The 18,114-nt window shown below is 41.9% G+C and overlaps 1 protein-coding gene across 2 annotated transcripts in view; it reads left to right on the forward strand.

Moving 5' to 3' along the window:
• The first annotated feature begins 330 nt into the window (after positions 1–330).
• The window catches only part of LOC128916857 (septin-2), a 38,383-nt gene continuing 20,599 nt past the window's right edge, over positions 331–18,114 (forward strand). Inside the window, exons 1-7 of one of the 2 annotated variants that reach the window (XM_054218954.1) lie at positions 331–447; positions 5,716–5,767; positions 6,879–6,978; positions 8,480–8,566; positions 9,198–9,321; positions 13,555–13,689; positions 14,145–14,262. In XM_054218954.1, coding sequence (XP_054074929.1) covers positions 5,741–5,767; positions 6,879–6,978; positions 8,480–8,566; positions 9,198–9,321; positions 13,555–13,689; positions 14,145–14,262 — 591 coding nt within the window. In that variant the 5' untranslated portion in view covers positions 331–447; positions 5,716–5,740. Of the gene's footprint in view, positions 448–1,143; positions 1,230–5,715; positions 5,768–6,878; positions 6,979–8,479; positions 8,567–9,197; positions 9,322–13,554; positions 13,690–14,144; positions 14,263–18,114 lie in introns of those variants that run through there. The other variant, XM_054218955.1, reaches the window with a different exon arrangement.

The following is an 18,114-nucleotide window of genomic DNA, read 5'->3' on the forward strand; positions in this document are numbered from 1 at the left end:
AGGGACAGCAGCAGGCCGCAGTGCGGCGGCGCCGCTCCCTCCGGAGGGAGGCCGGGGCTATGGAGAGGAGCCGCCAGCCCGCCGGCACCGCGCCGGCTGCGAGCGACGCAGCTGCGGGAGACGAGCACCCTCCGCCGAGCCATTCCCCGCCGACAGCCTCGGGCCGGGCGCACGGCTGTGGCCGCGGCTCCCCCGGCGGCCGCCATGGCAACAGGCCGGCTCCCCGCGCCGCCGCCCGGGCGGCGGAGACGCTCTATCATTCCTCTCGTTGGTGCCAGAGCCGCGCCCCGCTGCCGGCCGGGCAGGCGGCCCAGACCATAGAGTCGCGCGGAAGGTAGGCCGGCGCTCGGCCGCGGTGGCGTGTGGGATGCGGGAGGGCTCGGCAGGGGGTAGGCGGCGGATCGCGGCCTGGCAGCCAGGCACCGGCGGAGGCGGCCGCGGGCTCAGGTAAGCGCCGGGACCGGGCCGCCTCCTCCGGCGGGCGGGCGGGCGGTGCAGCCCCGGCCTGGACCCTGGAGCTGGCCCGCGGCGTCGTGTGCTCTGTCAGGGCTCAGCGGCCTGGACCCGGCCTCCCCCCGCCCGCTGCGGTGCTGCGTGAGGCGGGCAGAGCCCACGAGCCCCGCTCGGCCGTGGGCCCTTGTGCGCGGCGCTGTGTTTGTTTCCAAAGCAGGGCAGGCGCCGCTGGCCAGGTGCGGGCAGGGCCCGTGTGCCGCCGGGCGCTGCCGGCACGGCGGGCCCCATCGGCCGCTCCACCGCGGCCGCCGGCGGGGCCAGGCCCGGGGGTGCGGGGGAGGCGCGGGGCCCACGGGGAACGGCACGCAGCCCGTTCGGCAACGGACGACTGCCCAACGCTTCTCTTTAATTTTTTTTTTTTTTTTTTAAGTCTTAAATTGTTGTTCACGCGCAGGTAGAGAGTGCATGGTATCACGGGACTTGAGCGTGGCGTGGACGTGGTTTAAAGTACTGACATGGCCCTGTTTGCTGTGCGTTGCCAGCGTGCACGCGATCACGGTTAAGCTTCGTGGCCGTGGGGCAGAGCTGCCTATGTCCTCATGAGTGATCGTGGCTGATATGTTTAGCTTTTTAATTTAAAAAATGCCCCTGCTTTTTGTCACTTACAGGCCTCTTTTACAGTATTTTTCTCTGATACAGTAACTCTGGGAAAATACTGTCCAAAGCTGCTTGGGTAGGAAGCACGTAATCACTAAGACTTCTCATTAATGTGAAAGGTATCACTGCCTCCTTTGTGCTTTTTTAAGTGACTGTATTAATTGAAATAACAGTAAGAAAGTAAGCTGTCTAGAGTAGTATGTTAACGTTGTAACGGAACTTTAAATAAAATATTTAGAAGAATATTTAAGAACAGTGCCTATACAAGATTCTTCTCTTTCTTGCTTGATCCTTGCCTCCCTTTGCTGTGCGTATGTGTGCTGTTAGGTCACAGAAGTGTGACAGGGCTTTTAAAGATAGAAAAGCGTGACCAGCGATGCATTCCCCATAATAAACTATATTGTGTGTCAGTGGTTCAAATGCGTTATCAAAACGAAGTCTGTAAAACTTATGAACACGGCATGCTAATTGAAAGGCAAAGCAGTGGCAGGTGCTTCGCTTGGTCGACCTCCAGACGCTATAGCCAGGATTTTTTTGTTGTTATTGCATTTGCTGTTAAATTTTTTATCTGCTGGAAGTGATACAGTTATTTTCCTGAATAAGAACAGCGCAGAAACACATTCTGTTGTTAATGCTGGTAACATCTGTTTCAGCGAGGCGGATGGAATAGCCTGGGATTGTTGATGCAGAGGGAGTGATGCTTCTCCCTGGGAGGGGGTTCCCAGCCGCAGAGGCCAGGACGTGCTGCCAGCAAAGCGTGGCCCAGGGAACAGGCTCTGCTGGACCCGCTGTGGTTGGGTGCAATTGGGTGATTCAGACAACTCTGATAGCATAAGCTACCAGGAAAAAAAAGTTAACTGCTTTGTATTTGAATACGCCTATATCCAGTTCGGAATGCAGTGAGGAAACTTAATTTTCACATAACTTCCTTGTTTCTCTGTATGCAAGACGCTTGCAGAAGTTCTAAATGTTTTTATTATTATTTATTTCTGTGCCTCAGTACTTCACTCAGACATTTGTGTGTTGGTTTTTGTAGCTCTTCCGTGAGAACCTACAGATATTGGTATTTGCTGAGATACTCTTGGTGTTTCTCTGTCAGCTTTAAGTCTGAAAACGTGACTTCAGAATGCTAGTGGTGTTGAGGCCATTTCCAGCACTTGGAAACCTACTTAAGGCTTTACTGCCTTCTGTGATTCCTTAATAGGTTATTAAATACATTTTAAAAAGTGTCAGAGTTATATAATCCCGGATGGAAGGAAAGAGGCTTCAGTTGATCAATCAGGAGGGCTCTCCTGCTTGTAGAGATGGTTGTTAAGATTGCTCTGAAGCAGTTATTCTAAAATATTGTTTAATATCCTTTTATGGAAATGCTCTTTGTACATTTTTCATAGTGTTTTCTTTGTGCTAGTTCCTATTAAGAAGCTCCCAGTCTGCCTCTTCCTAACAGTTTACTTCTTGCATCCTGACAGGAACAAAGGAAATGACCCATTTTCCTTCCCCTCTCTTTCTCTCTCACTGGAATACTTTTCTTAGCAGGAGGCGGTAGGAGGGCACGTTCCCGGCCTCTGTGTTTGTGGAGGGGGCGACTGTAACTGAGCTCAGTGGTAACCTGCTTCCTTCGATTGCCCGGCAGCACGTTGGTTAGGATAGGAATTTGTGGTTATGTTATCCAGTGTTCAAAACCTGACTTGAACGTTCCTGTACTGTAGCATAGGGCTCCTTTTTTCTGCTAGACCTGCTAAATGGGGCCTGCAATTATAACAAGTAAAATTTCACTGGTTTTTGCAAATTAATGCAATTGTACCTTATCTATTCCTTTCTCTGAAATATTTCGCCTGTGCTGCTTTGGTCACCTCATAATGAGTGAAGCAGTCCTTTGAAAATCTAAAGAAAACAAAACAGCCATGGCTTGCTCTGTTTTGCCTTAGTTGTTGTTGTGTTTTTTTTTTTTAATTTTATTATGGAAAATTGATGAAAATGGAACATGTCAGTTTCCAGATGTGGGACTATCCAGAGTGTTGTCAGACACTCAACTTTACGTTATTTTGATGTTAGACTCAGTTGTATGCAGACAGACCTCAGCATTTCAGCAGTCGGTGGTGCAGGCTGGTCCGTGACACATTATCACTTGTGAGCAGTGCTGTTAGCACTGTGGTTATTTAGTGCTGTAAGAAGGTGTAACATACGGTATTTTCCTAATTCTGAGGTATGGATTTGTGATGATATGGTAAAGCCTCTGGAAAATAGCTCCCGGTCATCTGGGGAAGTTGGTTGGTTGAATAATTTTCCAGGAAACCTCATGAGGGCAGTATTATGAATTGCAAAATGTGTTGAGGCTGAATAACTGAGGCTTCACTTTAACCTCAGTGCCTTATTTAGGTGCAGTGGAGCAGCAGTTTTATCTCTTTCCTCCCCACCCGCCCCAGCTAACTTCTAAATCCAGTGGGCAATAAGTCACTGCCTGTCTGCTGCACGCAGAGCTTCAAGCCCGCGCAGCGGCCGTGCTGTGATCAGAGCAGCTCTCCCACAGCTTTACCTACAGCAGCTCTTTGGGCAGAGTAAGGCACAAGGTGAATGTGGCTTGCTTGGTAAGAAACAGGCCTTGTAAGTTATGTTTGTGGAACAATTAATTGTAAATTTAGCTTTTTCTGAGATGATGGACTAATTTTGAAGACAGATGTGTCATAATCAGTTGACAATTTTGACTCCTCTGCTTTTTAATCAAGTAGCTTGGGTAATGCTACAGTGGATGTGACTATACTGTCAGTTCAGAGCAGAAGTAATTAGAGAATTTGCCGTACGTATTTAAATCTGAATTGTTCCCCTTTCTCACCTTAAACTGTAGGCAGCTGCTCTGCTGGCTTCTGATCCGGCATTACTGTGAGAAATGGGCCAGATGCTCTATCCACCGTAGCACTCAGGCAGTCTTTATTTATGAACTCTTCTGAACTCTTGAATTATGTTTCTGATTTCATAGACAAAGGTGATAACATGTTTCCAAACATCAAAACAAGATGTGGAGAGAGCACTCAGCTACATCTGTCAGTGAGGTTGTGGCTGGCTTTAGGGATCTGGTTGGAGGCCGGGATGAGCCCTTGCTTATTGCTCAAAGAAGTCAGCTCGGTTTTTTCAAAACCATTCTTAAGGTATGTTTCCCGGGCTGTTCTGAGGAATACTCAATTAGAGGCCAGTCATAAGATGATTAGGATCAGGACCTCCCTGTTTTCTGGGTGGTGGGTGCATTAGGCTTTCATAGCAGGCAAATAAGCTGGGTATGTTCATTTTCAAACTCTTTTTCCTAGTTTGAGGAAAAAAAACCCACTTTCCTTGCTTATGGGGTGGCTGGTGTCCACCCAGCTGCCAGGATTTGAAATGCCTGCTTCAAGGGAAGTGAAATGCCATATGAGCTGAAGACATGCTTTCTTTAAAACTCCAAATCGCGCTTATGGTAACTTTGACTTTTCCTTTAGTCCAGAGGGTAGCATTTCTCTGCTGCATTTGACTGTCAGAGTGCCGGTGTTGGACGTGGCACTGTGTCCTGTAGAGCAGCTCCTGCTCCCCAGCAGGCAGGTGTTCCTGCCTGAACACACAGGTGCCCACGCAGGTCACTTCCCTGGGCCCAGAGCCACCGTGTCCGCAGCCCCAGCTGTGAAGTGCTCCTGCCTTTCCTGTCGGTGCTCTGGGGCCGTGCCAAATCAAAGGGCCTCGCTATTGCTGTGATAACTAATGTATAGCACAACCAACGTCCTTGAGCGAAAAGATAAGGGCTTGCCAAACCCAGCTCTTCTGAGTCTCTGAAACTGAAGAACAAATCTCTTTGCTAGTCCTTCAGGTCCGGGTGAGTTTTCATGGCCAGTGTGGGTGAGCCAGGTGCCGAGGTTCTGCGATGTTTGGTGTAGTGTTCCCATTCAGCCATAGTACTTTGGAGTGACTGACAATAATGTTATAACCTCTACTTGGAAATCCCATAGGTGTCCTGCTCTCGGGAGAATTTTTGTATGTGGTAGTAATTCTCAAATATCAGTTTTTGGACAACAGTTACATTACATTCACATTACATTCACCTATTTGTAAACCATCTTTTAGAAATGTATAATTCATAAGTGGAAAGGGTAAAAATGGAAGGAAGAAGGACCTCCTTGTGCTATTCTGTTCAGGGTGTTGGGAACAAAATATTTGAATTTTCGGTTTTATTAGCTAATTAAAGAATCAGAGAACTTAAAAAATCACATCGGGAGTACCATGCATACTCAGCATTAGGTTTGGGTAGGTATTTTTCTTTCTTTAAAGACAGGATGGATGCAAGATCTTTAAGGGTACTGAATTTTAATATTTTGAGTTTTAAAGGAATCGTTCCGTTTTAAAACTTTTAAGTATTTAAATGAAATATTCTGATTTTGATAATGCTATGTAATATCTTTCCTGTGAATAGCTTCACAGAAGCAGACGTTTTGACTATGGCTTGTTTATTCCGGTAGTCTTTGAGTATATGACATTTCATTCTACTGGAATAAAACATGATTATTATATGCAATTGATCAGTTCAAAATTAAAATGAATGTAGTCTTCAAGTCAGTAACATGCACTATGGATTTTATTTTCCAGTGTCTGCAACTTGGAGTGACGAAAAATGTCTCAATCAGGTGAAAAAGTAAAGGTAAAGAGCTGGCTGCATAGCCAAAATTTTGTTTAGAATCTCTTCAACTTCTGAAAAGACTCATGGTTTTGCTGACGTGGTAAACTAGTGAATGAATAATACCTTATTGCTTTGGATGCGCTTCTTAAAGGGAACTGCTCAGTAGAAACGGAGCTTGCACGTGTGTCTAGGAATAGGCGTTCGGATGTTCGCCAGACATCCCGTGCTTGCGTACACCATTAGAATGGTGCCTTCACCTAAGAAAACTTCATTTGACAAACCTGCATTTCTAATGTTTTTGCCGATCTGGGTGGGTTTTAAAAGGATTGTTAGCAAATAACTAATTGCTTTTTAAGTGATTTCCCCTGTATCCCCCCTGCCCCACTGGAAGTATGGCATTGTATAAAAACTGTTCTCATCATCAGCTCATCTGTGAAGAAAACATGTGGTTCCAGCTAGCTCAGAGGTCCCTAAATCAAGTGGCTGCAGTTCTCGTTTAGGCTCCTATTGGGTTTTCAGTCAATTGATAGCAGATGGTGAAGCAGACTGCCCTTTTTATAGCCCAGATCTCTTTGATAAGTTTTTCAGGCATGTTTCTCTTTCCTGCTTTTGTGTTAGAAGTTAAACATTGGGGAGATAGGTGAACAGTTTAACAAGCAGAAGATAAGTTTCCGTGTGATTGTATCTTGGTAATCTCTGCATTACTATACAGTGCACTTATTTTTCTACATGTGACTGTATGCATTAGGTATTTTTATAGGAGATAGTAGCAGCAGATCCCAAATTTGGACAGATATTTTTAACATCTAGCTATCTTTGGGATTTTTAGCTATGTTTACAGCTTAAGATTCATAATAGTGTGTTCTTGCAAGCTTGCAGGTTGTTAAGGAGAGACTTTTGTTTATGTGTAGCCTAAGGTACTTACCCGATTTCTATTTATATCAGACTGCTTGGTAAACGGGCCTGTTTCAAGGTCCGCCTTGCTATAGCAGCAAAAAAATTCTTTCATTCTCTGTTTTTCGATGTGCTTTATATATCTCTGCACTTTATTGTGTGGAATCTACTGAACTCTGTTTCAACTTCTTAGGGGGAAGGGGATCTCATTTATACTCAACTTTTGTTTTCTTGTCAGTTTTCCGACTCAGCGGGCTATGTGGGATTCGCTAATCTGCCCAACCAGGTTCACAGGAAATCTGTGAAGAAGGGCTTTGAATTCACACTCATGGTGGTTGGTAAGTGACTTCTTTAAGTATTACTGACCGTTAAACAGCAACAAAAAAATTTCTTTCACATAGACGTATATGTCTTCCTACTTAGCCGTTGACTGTTATACGGAAGAAAAAGCTGTGAACCTCTATACACTCTCTAATTAAATCTCTTACTATTTTGTCATGTTTGGTAGGAGGGAGTATTTGTAGTGATTAAAGATGATGACTTTGAGCCAACAGGACATTCTTGTATTCCTGACTCATCGGATGGTAGGGATAGTTGCTTAATCTCTCTTTGACGCCCGTTTCCCCAGCTGAAGGCATGAACGCACATGGTGAATATCTTGCTGTTGAAATGGTGATGCTATTGTGCTTCCTGCAGTTCCGTACTGACTCACTCCTGTATTATAAGTAAACTTTTAATTTGCCTGTTCGGTGAGTGAGCACCTGTAGGAGTCTTTGGTGGAAAGTCCTTTAGGCACAAAACTGTTTTAAGTGGCGTTTTGACTTATACTTGCATTAGATCAGTTTAATGTTATGCAGGTGCAAAGGAAGTCCACAGTACTATCACCTTTTTGTAGCAGTTACCTTGGAATTCCATGTTATTGAAAAATGAAAATGAGGAGAGATGCATAACGCGTCCTTCTTACTCTGTGCCCTGTAGTACCATTTGGGATTATTTGGTGACAGACCGTTCAGCAATGTCTGTAAAATAAATAGGTAATTTGTCGTAAGTGTAGAGTATTTCTATTTCATGTAATGTGTGATGATAAATACAGATAGTTTCTCCATCTCTTAAGATTAGGTTAGTGGCATCTAAGTAACATGGCCAATTGTTCTAAATGCTGACTCCTTTGATTCCTTGGGTTGGAAAAAAAGTGACTTTTTGAAATTCAGATTTAGTAATTGCATTTACAGGTTTAACTCCATTACTTTGATGTAGATCAAAATGTGTACCACCTGAAGTTCTAGAATTATGGAACTTAGGTGAATTTTGAATAATTTTCTTATGATTTTCTGTTTCATAGGATGTATGTAGCCTAACTATAAGGGTGCCAAGCTCAACTGTTAGTTTGGGATTGCGTTATTCCTTCTCCCTCCTAACAGTGTTCCACGTTCAATTTCTAGCTTAGGAAAACCTTAAAGCTCTCAGAAACTTTCGACAAGAGAGTTACAGCTCCTGATTTTGTAAGTTTAAATGAAAAAAAGCTTTTATTTCCCTGAAGTAACCTATCTCTAAATCTGTAGTCCAAGTGCTGTATGACCTTTCAGCTTTTATTATGAAATCTATTACAGTAAACCTAGCATTTTCGTGTAACGTTTATAAAAACACTAGAGGCTTGTTTTTCCTGTGTTTTAAAGTGCTTAGCTGAACCTTTGATGTTTTTATCTCAAAACCCAGGGTGGATCCTGATGAACAAATTATTTTTCCTCCATAATGTGGGCTTTGGGAAAGAGGCGGTGCTTTAAAAAGCCTGGAGAAAAAGGTGTATATGCTTAATAACCTGAATTATTTTGTTTGTAGGTGAGTCTGGCTTGGGAAAATCCACTTTAATTAACAGTCTGTTCCTGACTGATCTTTATCCAGAACGTTATATTCCTGGAGCTGCAGGTAAATGTGGTTTTGCAGTTCCTCCAGCTCATACCCAATGAAATTTCATATTCTTCCAGTTAACATTGCTTCATTCTGATAACTTCACCCATGAGACCCTTTTTTCACGCTGTCTAGATGTATTTTAATCCTCCAAATTATACATATTTTTTGAGCTGTCATTTTTCTCTTTGTATTTCCTTCCAAAGGCTCAGCTTTTGTTGTTTCTTCATCCGTTGTCGTTAAAAAAAACAACCCCCCAAACCTTTTAGGTATCAATATACCTAAAGGTGGTTTTGTTTTAATCCTCATTTCCTCTAATGTTATTTTCCTGTAATGCCTTAAATCCTGGTTAAGGTTAGAGGCGTAAATGTCTTTTGAAAAAGAATCTAGCGTGCTTCTGAGTATTATAATTGTATTTTTCCATATTGTCATGAGTAAATCCCCTTTTTTAGTTCATTGCTTCTTGTTTATTTACAAAAATGTGGTGTTAAATTTTGACTGTCTAGCTTTGGGTTTTTTCTTTAAAATATTTTGTCATGTAGGTTACAGTACGCTTCAGATTGCATTTCCTCCTCTGTTGCTCTCTCGTGCAGGGGTTTCTGCAGCAATTGGTAGGCATAATAACAACCAAAATGTTCCTTTATTGTAGAGAAAATAGAGAGAACTGTTCAAATTGAAGCTTCTACAGTAGAGATAGAGGAGCGAGGGGTGAAACTGCGTCTAACAGTGGTTGACACACCAGGATATGGAGATGCCATTAACAGCCAGGACTGGTATGTCTGTAAATACTGTTTTGCTTGATCGAGTTTGTGTCTTACACAAACTGCTCTAGTGTGTCTGTCTCTGAACTGAAGCGATTCAGCTGGTGGTCTTTGGATAATGTTGATGTTCTAAAAGGAAGCAACAAGTTCATTGTTCTTAACATGAATGGAGGGTTATCTTGAACTCACAGTAGAGGGTCTCTTCTCAGTCCTTGCAGTTAAGCACAATTTTCTAAGCACTTCTGCTTTCTGGGTGCTCACCTTCATGTCATCAGTGACATCATCACTTAGTTTCTGTGAGCTTTCAGATCAAGTTTCTTTTATTTTTGTGGCCTAAAATACATATCTTTAATAAAACTGTATTACTTTGTGCAACTTCCTGTTACAATTTATGTTTTTAAAAGACTTGGTTAGAGTTCTTTAGGCTGTCTATGCCTCTCCCTCAAAATTCATTCCTTTCATGGCCTTTCCTTCAGTACGGTTCTTTGTGATGCCTGCACTCAACTTTTTGTCTCTGTAGCTGCTCCGATAGGGCAGGATTCTGGCGGAGAGAAATTTTGTCTGTGTCTTTCTGTGTCTCTGGCCCATCCAGCTTCCATGGTTTTAAGACAGTACTTTTAATTACCTGTCCCTTGTATGTACTACTAGCTATTGGGGTAGAACTGCTTTTTTTATTATGATGGAGTTACTACTTAGGTCTCTCTGACCTAAATATCACTGATAATCTTTAACAGCGGAAATAACTGTCTGCAGATATGCTGGACAACATGCGTAATTGCTTTGGCATAGAGCTTATGAAGAAAGAAAATGGTAAAATAGCCGTGAAGGAACTGGGCAGTTTGGAACAAAATTAGAAATAATATGTTTGTTCGTAAATGTAACTTGCAAATCATCATGGTCATGCACTTTAACTGTGGAAAGATGCCTTTAATGCTAAGGCATCTTTCTGGACTGCAGCGTGGTCTTGCTTATTTTGTGCGCTGTTGACTAGAGCTTCCTTCCGCTGGAGTTAAGAGCCCTGCAGCCCGTGTATTGTGTTACACAGAGCTCTTCCTGTTGATTGTGTTCTAATGCCCTTTGTTTATTCTGCTAAAATGTTTCATAGAGACCTACGTGTTCAGATTTTTCCCCTTTCTTTTTGGAGGCTTGCTAAATAGAGTCATTCCATGATGATTCAGAACCAGTAGAACAGTTTACCGGTTTATACTTAGTTTTCTGTGACAAATCTTAAAGATCAAAATACATTAAGGGAACAAATAGTACTTACATACTACAAAACAAAAAGATACAGTTAATTTTAATTGTCTCTCTCTAGTCCCATTTTTGTTTGTCACATAAAAAGACTTTGAGCTGTGACGAGCGTCATTTTGACAAAGTCTGTTGGCCTTTACAGGATGTCACAGGCCTTGGATGGACAGAGTCTGAGTTTCAAGCCGCAGTCCAGCGGAGCGCGGTGCAGCTGCCTGCCTGCCTTGGTATTTCAGAGGAAGCAGCGAGTTCATGTTCTTGAACTTACGTTTGTGTTCAGGAGCCTTTACTGCAATTATGGTTAACCGGTAGATGGTGCTGATCTCTATCCAAGTTTTACAAAGCACTTTTTTTGGGGAAAGCTGCAGCTTGTGCAGACTACCTGCTTTTCAGGGTGATGAATTTTACTAAGGTTATTTTGGAGCAGAGGTAAATCAAACAGGCACGATGTCCCCAGGAGGCAGCAGTTGCTGATGCTGTTTCAAATATCTTTTTCCTGAGTAGGCTTCCTAATGGCTTTTTGGTTTCTGTCTTTGCATTGATGAAAGGACTTAATTTTAGAGTTTGACTTTCCAGGATGGGAACTGGGGTCAATTTCAATGTATTTTCCATCAGAGAAGACGTGTTGGTAAGGATTATGTGTTGTCAGGAGTTTGTCCAAGGGGTCTCCTGGGCTGGAAGAATAACGGCGTTGGATTGGCAAATGAGTTGTTACAGACTTCATACAACAAATTCTCTAAAGTAGATTTTTTTTGTTGTTGTTGTTCAAATGCTGTTGTACTTAAAACAGCCTGTAAGAAAAGGTGGATGCTAACCACAATTAGCTATAGTGATGATTCTTTTAGATTCTGTGTGAAGCTTTAGTGCTAGCTGCAGTTCTGTATTCCAGGTTCAAACTACACCTAGGGATGCTCTCGGCATCAGTTCAGGCGTGTGTTTAGAGAACAGCAAAACTCTGTATGGTGGGAGGTTTGAAGCATGGTATGGTTCTTCTGTGCGTTAAGGACATTGGGATTGTGAGAGAAGCATGTCCTTAAATAGTGTCTTTCATCAGGCAGAAAGGATCTAAGGAGGGGAGGAAAGAGAAATTGCTTCATGCACAGATTTGGGATCCAATCTGGCATCAAAAGGATGGTTGACAAAAACAGTCTACAGATTGATTTGGTAATTTGTTAATCTCGGTTGCAGTGTTGCAAGTCGTTCTTGGATAAGTGCTTTCTGGCTGCTGCTAACTTTCTTTTTTTACGGATTTACGTTAAGCTGTCTTTTGTGGGTTTTGGCAGCTTGGTAATATTGTTAATTTTCCCCCAATGGGCTTAAGTGCAAGGGTTGTGTTGTTTGGTGTTAGAATACAGGATGTGCTATCTCCTAGGTAATGACAGCGCCGTGGTGTAAACCAGGTGTTTCCCGGAAGCCAGGAGGTACAGGACACTAATGCCATATTTATAGGGAAAATTATAGCTATTAGAGCTAGAAAACTGCACGTAAACTAGTTACGTTGCCAGATAAATGTGTGATAGTTACTTTCCCATTGTTTGTACTTGGTTTCTGTCCTAATATTTGTATGTCTTCAGTCTCGTTACCTTTCACCAGCTCAGAGGAGAGTATCTAAGATCAACAGGAACATAAAACATGTCCTTTTGGAACACGTTTAGGCATTAAGATGCAAGTTCTTAATGAGTTGAGCAGCACTAAGGTCAAAACCCAGTAAATTCCATGTTTTGCTGTGTCGTCTTCAGTAGTATGGCTTAGAACGGTGCAAGTTTTGCAAAGATATAAATGTGTGTGTATATATATTCTGCTGTGGATTTATTCCTGCAAGATCCAAAAGCTTACTCAGCTTTGTAAAAATCAAATTCGCGCCAGGTTCTCTTCCACCATTCTTCCTATTTTCTTTGGTGAACTTCATTCCAGCCACGCAGCCCAGGGCTGAACTTTTCTGCCTAAGCAGTGTTTGCCTTAGTTCTGTGTGTTCATTTTCCAGATGATTACCAATTTTTTTTTTTTGCTGTTGTCTTGTCTGTTTCCTCCTTAAATTTCTCTGTCAAATTTCACTTTCTCAGCTAGAGAAATACTATTTTACAAGTTAAGCTCTCGGCTCAGTTTTTCCCCAAGTAGTGTAAGATACGTTCATGACACAATCATCTGCCTAATCTTATCTTCATCAGTGTGTTCATTTCCCTTCCCCTGCAGTACTTAATATAAAGTGTCCTTTTATATTAATGTTGTTTGCAGGTGTCTACATGCTCTGGAATATCTTAAAGCAATCTTCTTAGTAATGCATTGTGTTTTCTTTTCTCTCTCTAGTCACTGCTCTCTGATTAATTTGTACGATCAAATTTTGTGTTCCTTTACTTCTTTGCAGGGCATATTTTAAATTGCCTTGAACTAAGTAGGAATTATTTTTCTTTGCCAACAGAAAAGGATTCTGTAAGGTAACAAAAATAGCTTAATAAATCATGTGATGCTTTAGTGCATGACTTGCAATTGTATTTGTCCTTAATTCAAACAGACTAGAATACCAGAATTCCCTAGGTAACTATAGAAACCTAGCTCTAGGGTCAGGGTTGTAAATCAAGAGGATGTTCCGGGATATGTCATTTGTCAGCGGGTTTAAAAACAAATCCTCACTCCCTACCCCCAGAAAAAAAAGCAGAAAAATCCTCAATCTTCTGTTCCTGTTTGTGTTGTCTCAGCGCACTGAGTGCTTTTTTTCTGAGCTTGCACTTGAACTCTTTATCCAGTGGCCAGAGTAACACTTGAAAGTAGCTCTAGGCGTGAATGGACACTTGGTCGTTGCTATGAAAATACTTTCTTGCGTTATCAAATTACTTTTCCTCAGTAGTAGGTACAATGCTAGGAAGTTGAATTTGTAACAGAAATGTTGTTAATAAAAGTGTGATTCTCCTCCTTATGTTCTTATCTCCTCGTAATTCTTTATTATTTTAAAGCTGATCTAAGATGCCTCTCTTTCTTCCCTCCTCCCCCAAACCGCAGCTTCAAAACAATTATCCAGTACATTGACAACCAGTTTGAGAGGTACCTTCATGACGAGAGCGGTCTAAACAGGCGCCACATTATAGACAACAGAGTCCATTGCTGTTTTTACTTCATCTCTCCCTTTGGCCACGGGTAAGAAAAGCTCTTGAGCCCTTGTATTTTTAGGGTGTTATATTGTGTTCATGAGTCTGTTCATTACTTGAACTGGAACCTTAACTTTGAGTTACTTCCTACACTGTCAGTTAGCCAGTGCAATTAAAATGGTCTTTGGGGATTAATGCTCTCCTCTGATTTGTTCCCTTCTTGGCATTTAATACTGTTTTGAAGCAGTCAGTATTATGTTATCACACTGAAACATAAGAGCTTATAATATCCGATTAATCTTATAGTGGCAATTTTAATTGCAATTCAGCCTTTACACAACCAAGCTGATAAGCAAGTGCTCTGACTTAATTTATTCTGGAAATACTATTTATGTAGATACTTGAAATAAATAAATTTTAAGACATTTGGTCTGTTAAGAAACATGCAAACAAAAAAACCCACGCCTTTTTTTTTTTCCTCTATTTTTTCCCATTTGTTGGCAGGCTGAAACCATTAGATGTAGAATTCATGAAGGCTCTTCATGGAAAAGTCAACATTGTGCCTGTGATTGCCAAGGCTGACACACTGACGCTGAAGGAGAGGGAAAGGCTGAAGAGAAGAGTAGGTCTAACACTCGATCGTGAGAACAATGCAACCATACAATGTTAAAGCCAAATATCAAGCAAATTCAAACTGAAGAGGGGTGAATGATATTGGCCAAGGACCTAATCTTCAGGAAGTGTGAGGTGGGAAGTCTTCACTGAAGATTTCCAGTTGCACTTGCTGAGCGTCTGGCCAGTCTTGGCTTCAGCTCTTTTAGGAAGCAGTGCATCCCAATGGAGCAGGTTCTGAGCAAAATGGTTCGTAACGAGGGCTCAGATCATCCTGAAGTGTGTGTGGTGTAGATGTTTCGGACTAGCTCTCCTTTAGTCCGGTGGACTGAATGCCCATTAGTGGTGGGAATGCATTAGATGTGTTCTGAGAGTAAATCTTCAGGTTTAGTTTCATCCAAAAGAAACTTGGTTTGCGTACTTTGTGCTGCGTGGTTTGTAGCAAAATGTGGTTAAGTCAGGATGATTGGAAACTTGCTTAATAAGTGTATCCGTGATCCAAACTAAAACCCATGATCCAAACTGAAGCGCTAATAGAGAGGCAGGACAGTTGGGCTAATGGATTAGTAGGATGCTCTTTGTAGCTCCGTTAGTATGGGAAAATGTGTGTCCTGTTGCACATGTGTGTTGCTACTAGGTTATCTGCTCACGTGAAATACCAGGACCTCGTCAGGATTGTATTGCAGAAAGGCTTTCTAGCCAGTGGTACTAAAATAAATCTCTTTGCATTGGAAGATTTACTTGCTGTCTTGAATATTTTTTTTCCCCCAATCTTTCCAAGGCAGGCTTCTGCCAAATATGACATTGAGTGAATTCTACGGGAACAAAGTATATGTTTGTGGTTGTACAAGTCTTTCACTTTAAATCTAATTCCTATTTAATCTCGTCATAGAATAATCTGGCCAGTTAATGTAAATATTTAACATTTTCTGATTTATTGTCTTTGATTTAGAGTGACTTTGTGCACTTCTTAAGGAAAGAAATGGGCAGGTGGTGAGACTGTGTTATCCTGAGAGGTGATTCTGTGACATTCGAGACCACAAGCCTTTTTTTTAGCTTCTGTTGACTCAAACCTGGTACATTCAGTTGTAAAGTCGTAACAGATTTGAACCCTTCAAAGCCTGTGAATTTTTATGGGTTCAATAACTTATGCCTTGAGTCATATAGAGATAATTAGTGCTTCTAAAATGCAGTCTATACTTTGCACCAGAGTATGCAAACTTTTTTTCATGGTGAGATTATATCTACACTTCTATATCTTAATATCATTTTATACTACCACTTTTTGATTTTCCTGGACGGCGTGACGGATATTTTGATTGTGATCCTCTGGCTTCCAGTAGTCCTTCAGAATGGTTATTGGATCTTCATTCCAAGGGCTTTTTTGGGGGGATGGGTATTTTTCTGTTTTCCTGAAGTGGGAATACACTTTATTTAATTGGGAAAATAGTGCAGTTAAAATCCTGCTTACAAAACAGCACATTAGGTGTACTCAGCCTCAATTCAGAGGATTTGCTGGGGGTTTTTTGGGTGGGCCAGTGCCACAATCCAAAGGTGTGACCTGGTTTGTGTAGGCATAAAGCAGCTGCAGCCTGGCAGGGTGAGGTGCTGCTGGCATTGCTGTTGTGCTTCCATAAAGCTCAGAGATATAAGAAAATTTTGCGCAAGAAATGGAATAAACCCCCTGTATCTGAGGAAGCTTGAAATTGGGACGGTTGTGACTGTGAACGTTGTCTGCAACATAGACAGACATCTTCACAGAAGCAGGGGAGAGGTGTTTATACAGAAGTGACCAGCTTCAAGATGAACTAGGTGGGGAAAGTCGTTCATTTGAGTTAAAAAGGATCTCGAGATCTTGCTGGGAGAAATCCTGTCCAGGCTCTTGAGCTTTTATTTTGTTCCTCCGCAAGTGCTGTAGGGAGATGACAAGTTCTGTGGGCAAATTGGAAGAACTCGGAGGGAAATAGCGAAGCAGGGATATGGCTGCTTCTGCTGGTTTTACCGCTTCTTGTTTTCTGTGGCTGTACTGACTTGCTGAAAGATTTTTATCTGATAGTAATACCGATTGTGGAGCTGCTACTTTTTATAAAGAAACTGTATTTGATCTTTCAGCAGCGTGCTTCAGGCTCAGTTTTCATATGTACTTATTTTTTGGTTCAGCATTTGGTAGCAGAATGATGTTGAAAGATTCGAAGCAGGCATTTAAGTGGAACCTTAATTATTTGACAATATAATTCACTGGGAATCTGAATTTTCTGCTTTGACAGTTCAAATGCATAAAATAAAGTGATACAAAATAGGTTCTATGTACGGTCATCTTTTGCAAAAGCAGTTCTTAGGTGAAAAGAAGAGGAAGATACTCTTACCGGTTTCAATGTTTGCTGTAATTGTGTTGGGCCTTCCTCGTGTGCCCCTTCTCTCTGCTGCGCGGGGGCCTCTCGGGGTCGAGCGCAGTGCGGTGCACAAGCTGTTTGACAGCCGCCTCCGGGTGTTGGTTACACCGGATTTTAGCTGGAACATGGCAGTAGCACGAGCAAGCATCTTTCCCAGTGTGAATTTGGGATTGCTTATTTTTCAGTATCGTTCTCTAAGTGCTGTTAGATTGGGGGCTTATGAGTACGTTTATTGTGGAGGATGGAGATGAATCCCAGTGTACGTATCCTGTGATGAACAGATTAATTCAAAGGCAACCTCTCTTGACATATTTAGTGCTAAGTTCTTTCTATTTTGAGCAAAGTTACTTTTAACTAATTAGTCATTAAAGCAGCCTTGCCTTGCACGTGCGGACACCACATTTGTGCTCTGGCTAAACATAACGAGATGAATGGCACTTATTCTGCCGGCGGAGGGAGTGGTGAGGAAGCAGGTAAACAAGTCTCATTATTTTTGTGCTGCTGGCAAAGGTCACTCTACAAACTGAGTTTATACTAAGTCGAATGTATCATGTGGTTCCAAAGCTTTGAAAGTCTAGCTACTGTATATTGTTCTAACTCAAAGCATCTTGGCTAAAAGAATCTCTAATCAAGAGTAAGAATCAAAATCCTGCTTTGCTGACGCAGCTTGAAGTCTTATTTTTTTTTTAGATGTTTCTGCCATTTGGCCATCAATCTAAAGTAAAATGTTTTTGTTTTGCCGCTTTGGACTTAGCAGCGAGATCAGTTTGTGGTGCTTGCAAAGGAAACCCAGCTTGGAGTAATTCCTGTTTGGTCTTTCTGGAATTCAAAGTTATTTTTTAAAACTCTTGAGTGGGAAGAAATGCAAGGCAGTTTCACAAGCTGTGCCATGCAAGGCTGCTAAGGAAACCTGCTCAAAAGAATGACTTCATGAGAGGGGAACTAATATTTTGACTTTTTTTTTAATTTCCCATGGGAAGGCTAATCTTTAGGAACACAGAATCCTCTGAGGCCAATAAAATTTAGATTTGAAGAAGCAAAATGCTGTTTCATTGTTAGGACCATAAAATACAGTTTGTTTTTATTGCAATTCTTTTTCCTTTCAGGAAAGCACTAGATTTAACAGCTGTAATATATTATTCTAGCACCCCTTGTTGTCGACTTTCCCGTTATTGTTTCACTTGCATTTTATCTTTAAGATCTCAGCCAGGTTAAATGCTCTTTCTTGTTTTATGCAGCTACTTAAAGGCATGGCTGCAGCACTGCCCCACCTATCCCAGCTGGGCATCTTTTATTATCTTAAGTGACAATTTAATTATCTTCCATTTTGCAGAACAGCAAAATGCGTTGGTTTAAATGCAGTTGTGAGAATGTCACTGCTAATTGCTTATTGGCAACACTTATTCCCAAATTTCTTTTTTCCTTTAAAAATATTGCTCTCTGTGTAGGTGGGGGCTCATAATATTTTA

The sequence above is a fragment of the Rissa tridactyla genome, chromosome 13, assembly GCF_028500815.1.
Source record: "Rissa tridactyla isolate bRisTri1 chromosome 13, bRisTri1.patW.cur.20221130, whole genome shotgun sequence".
NCBI lineage: Eukaryota > Metazoa > Chordata > Aves > Charadriiformes > Laridae > Rissa > Rissa tridactyla.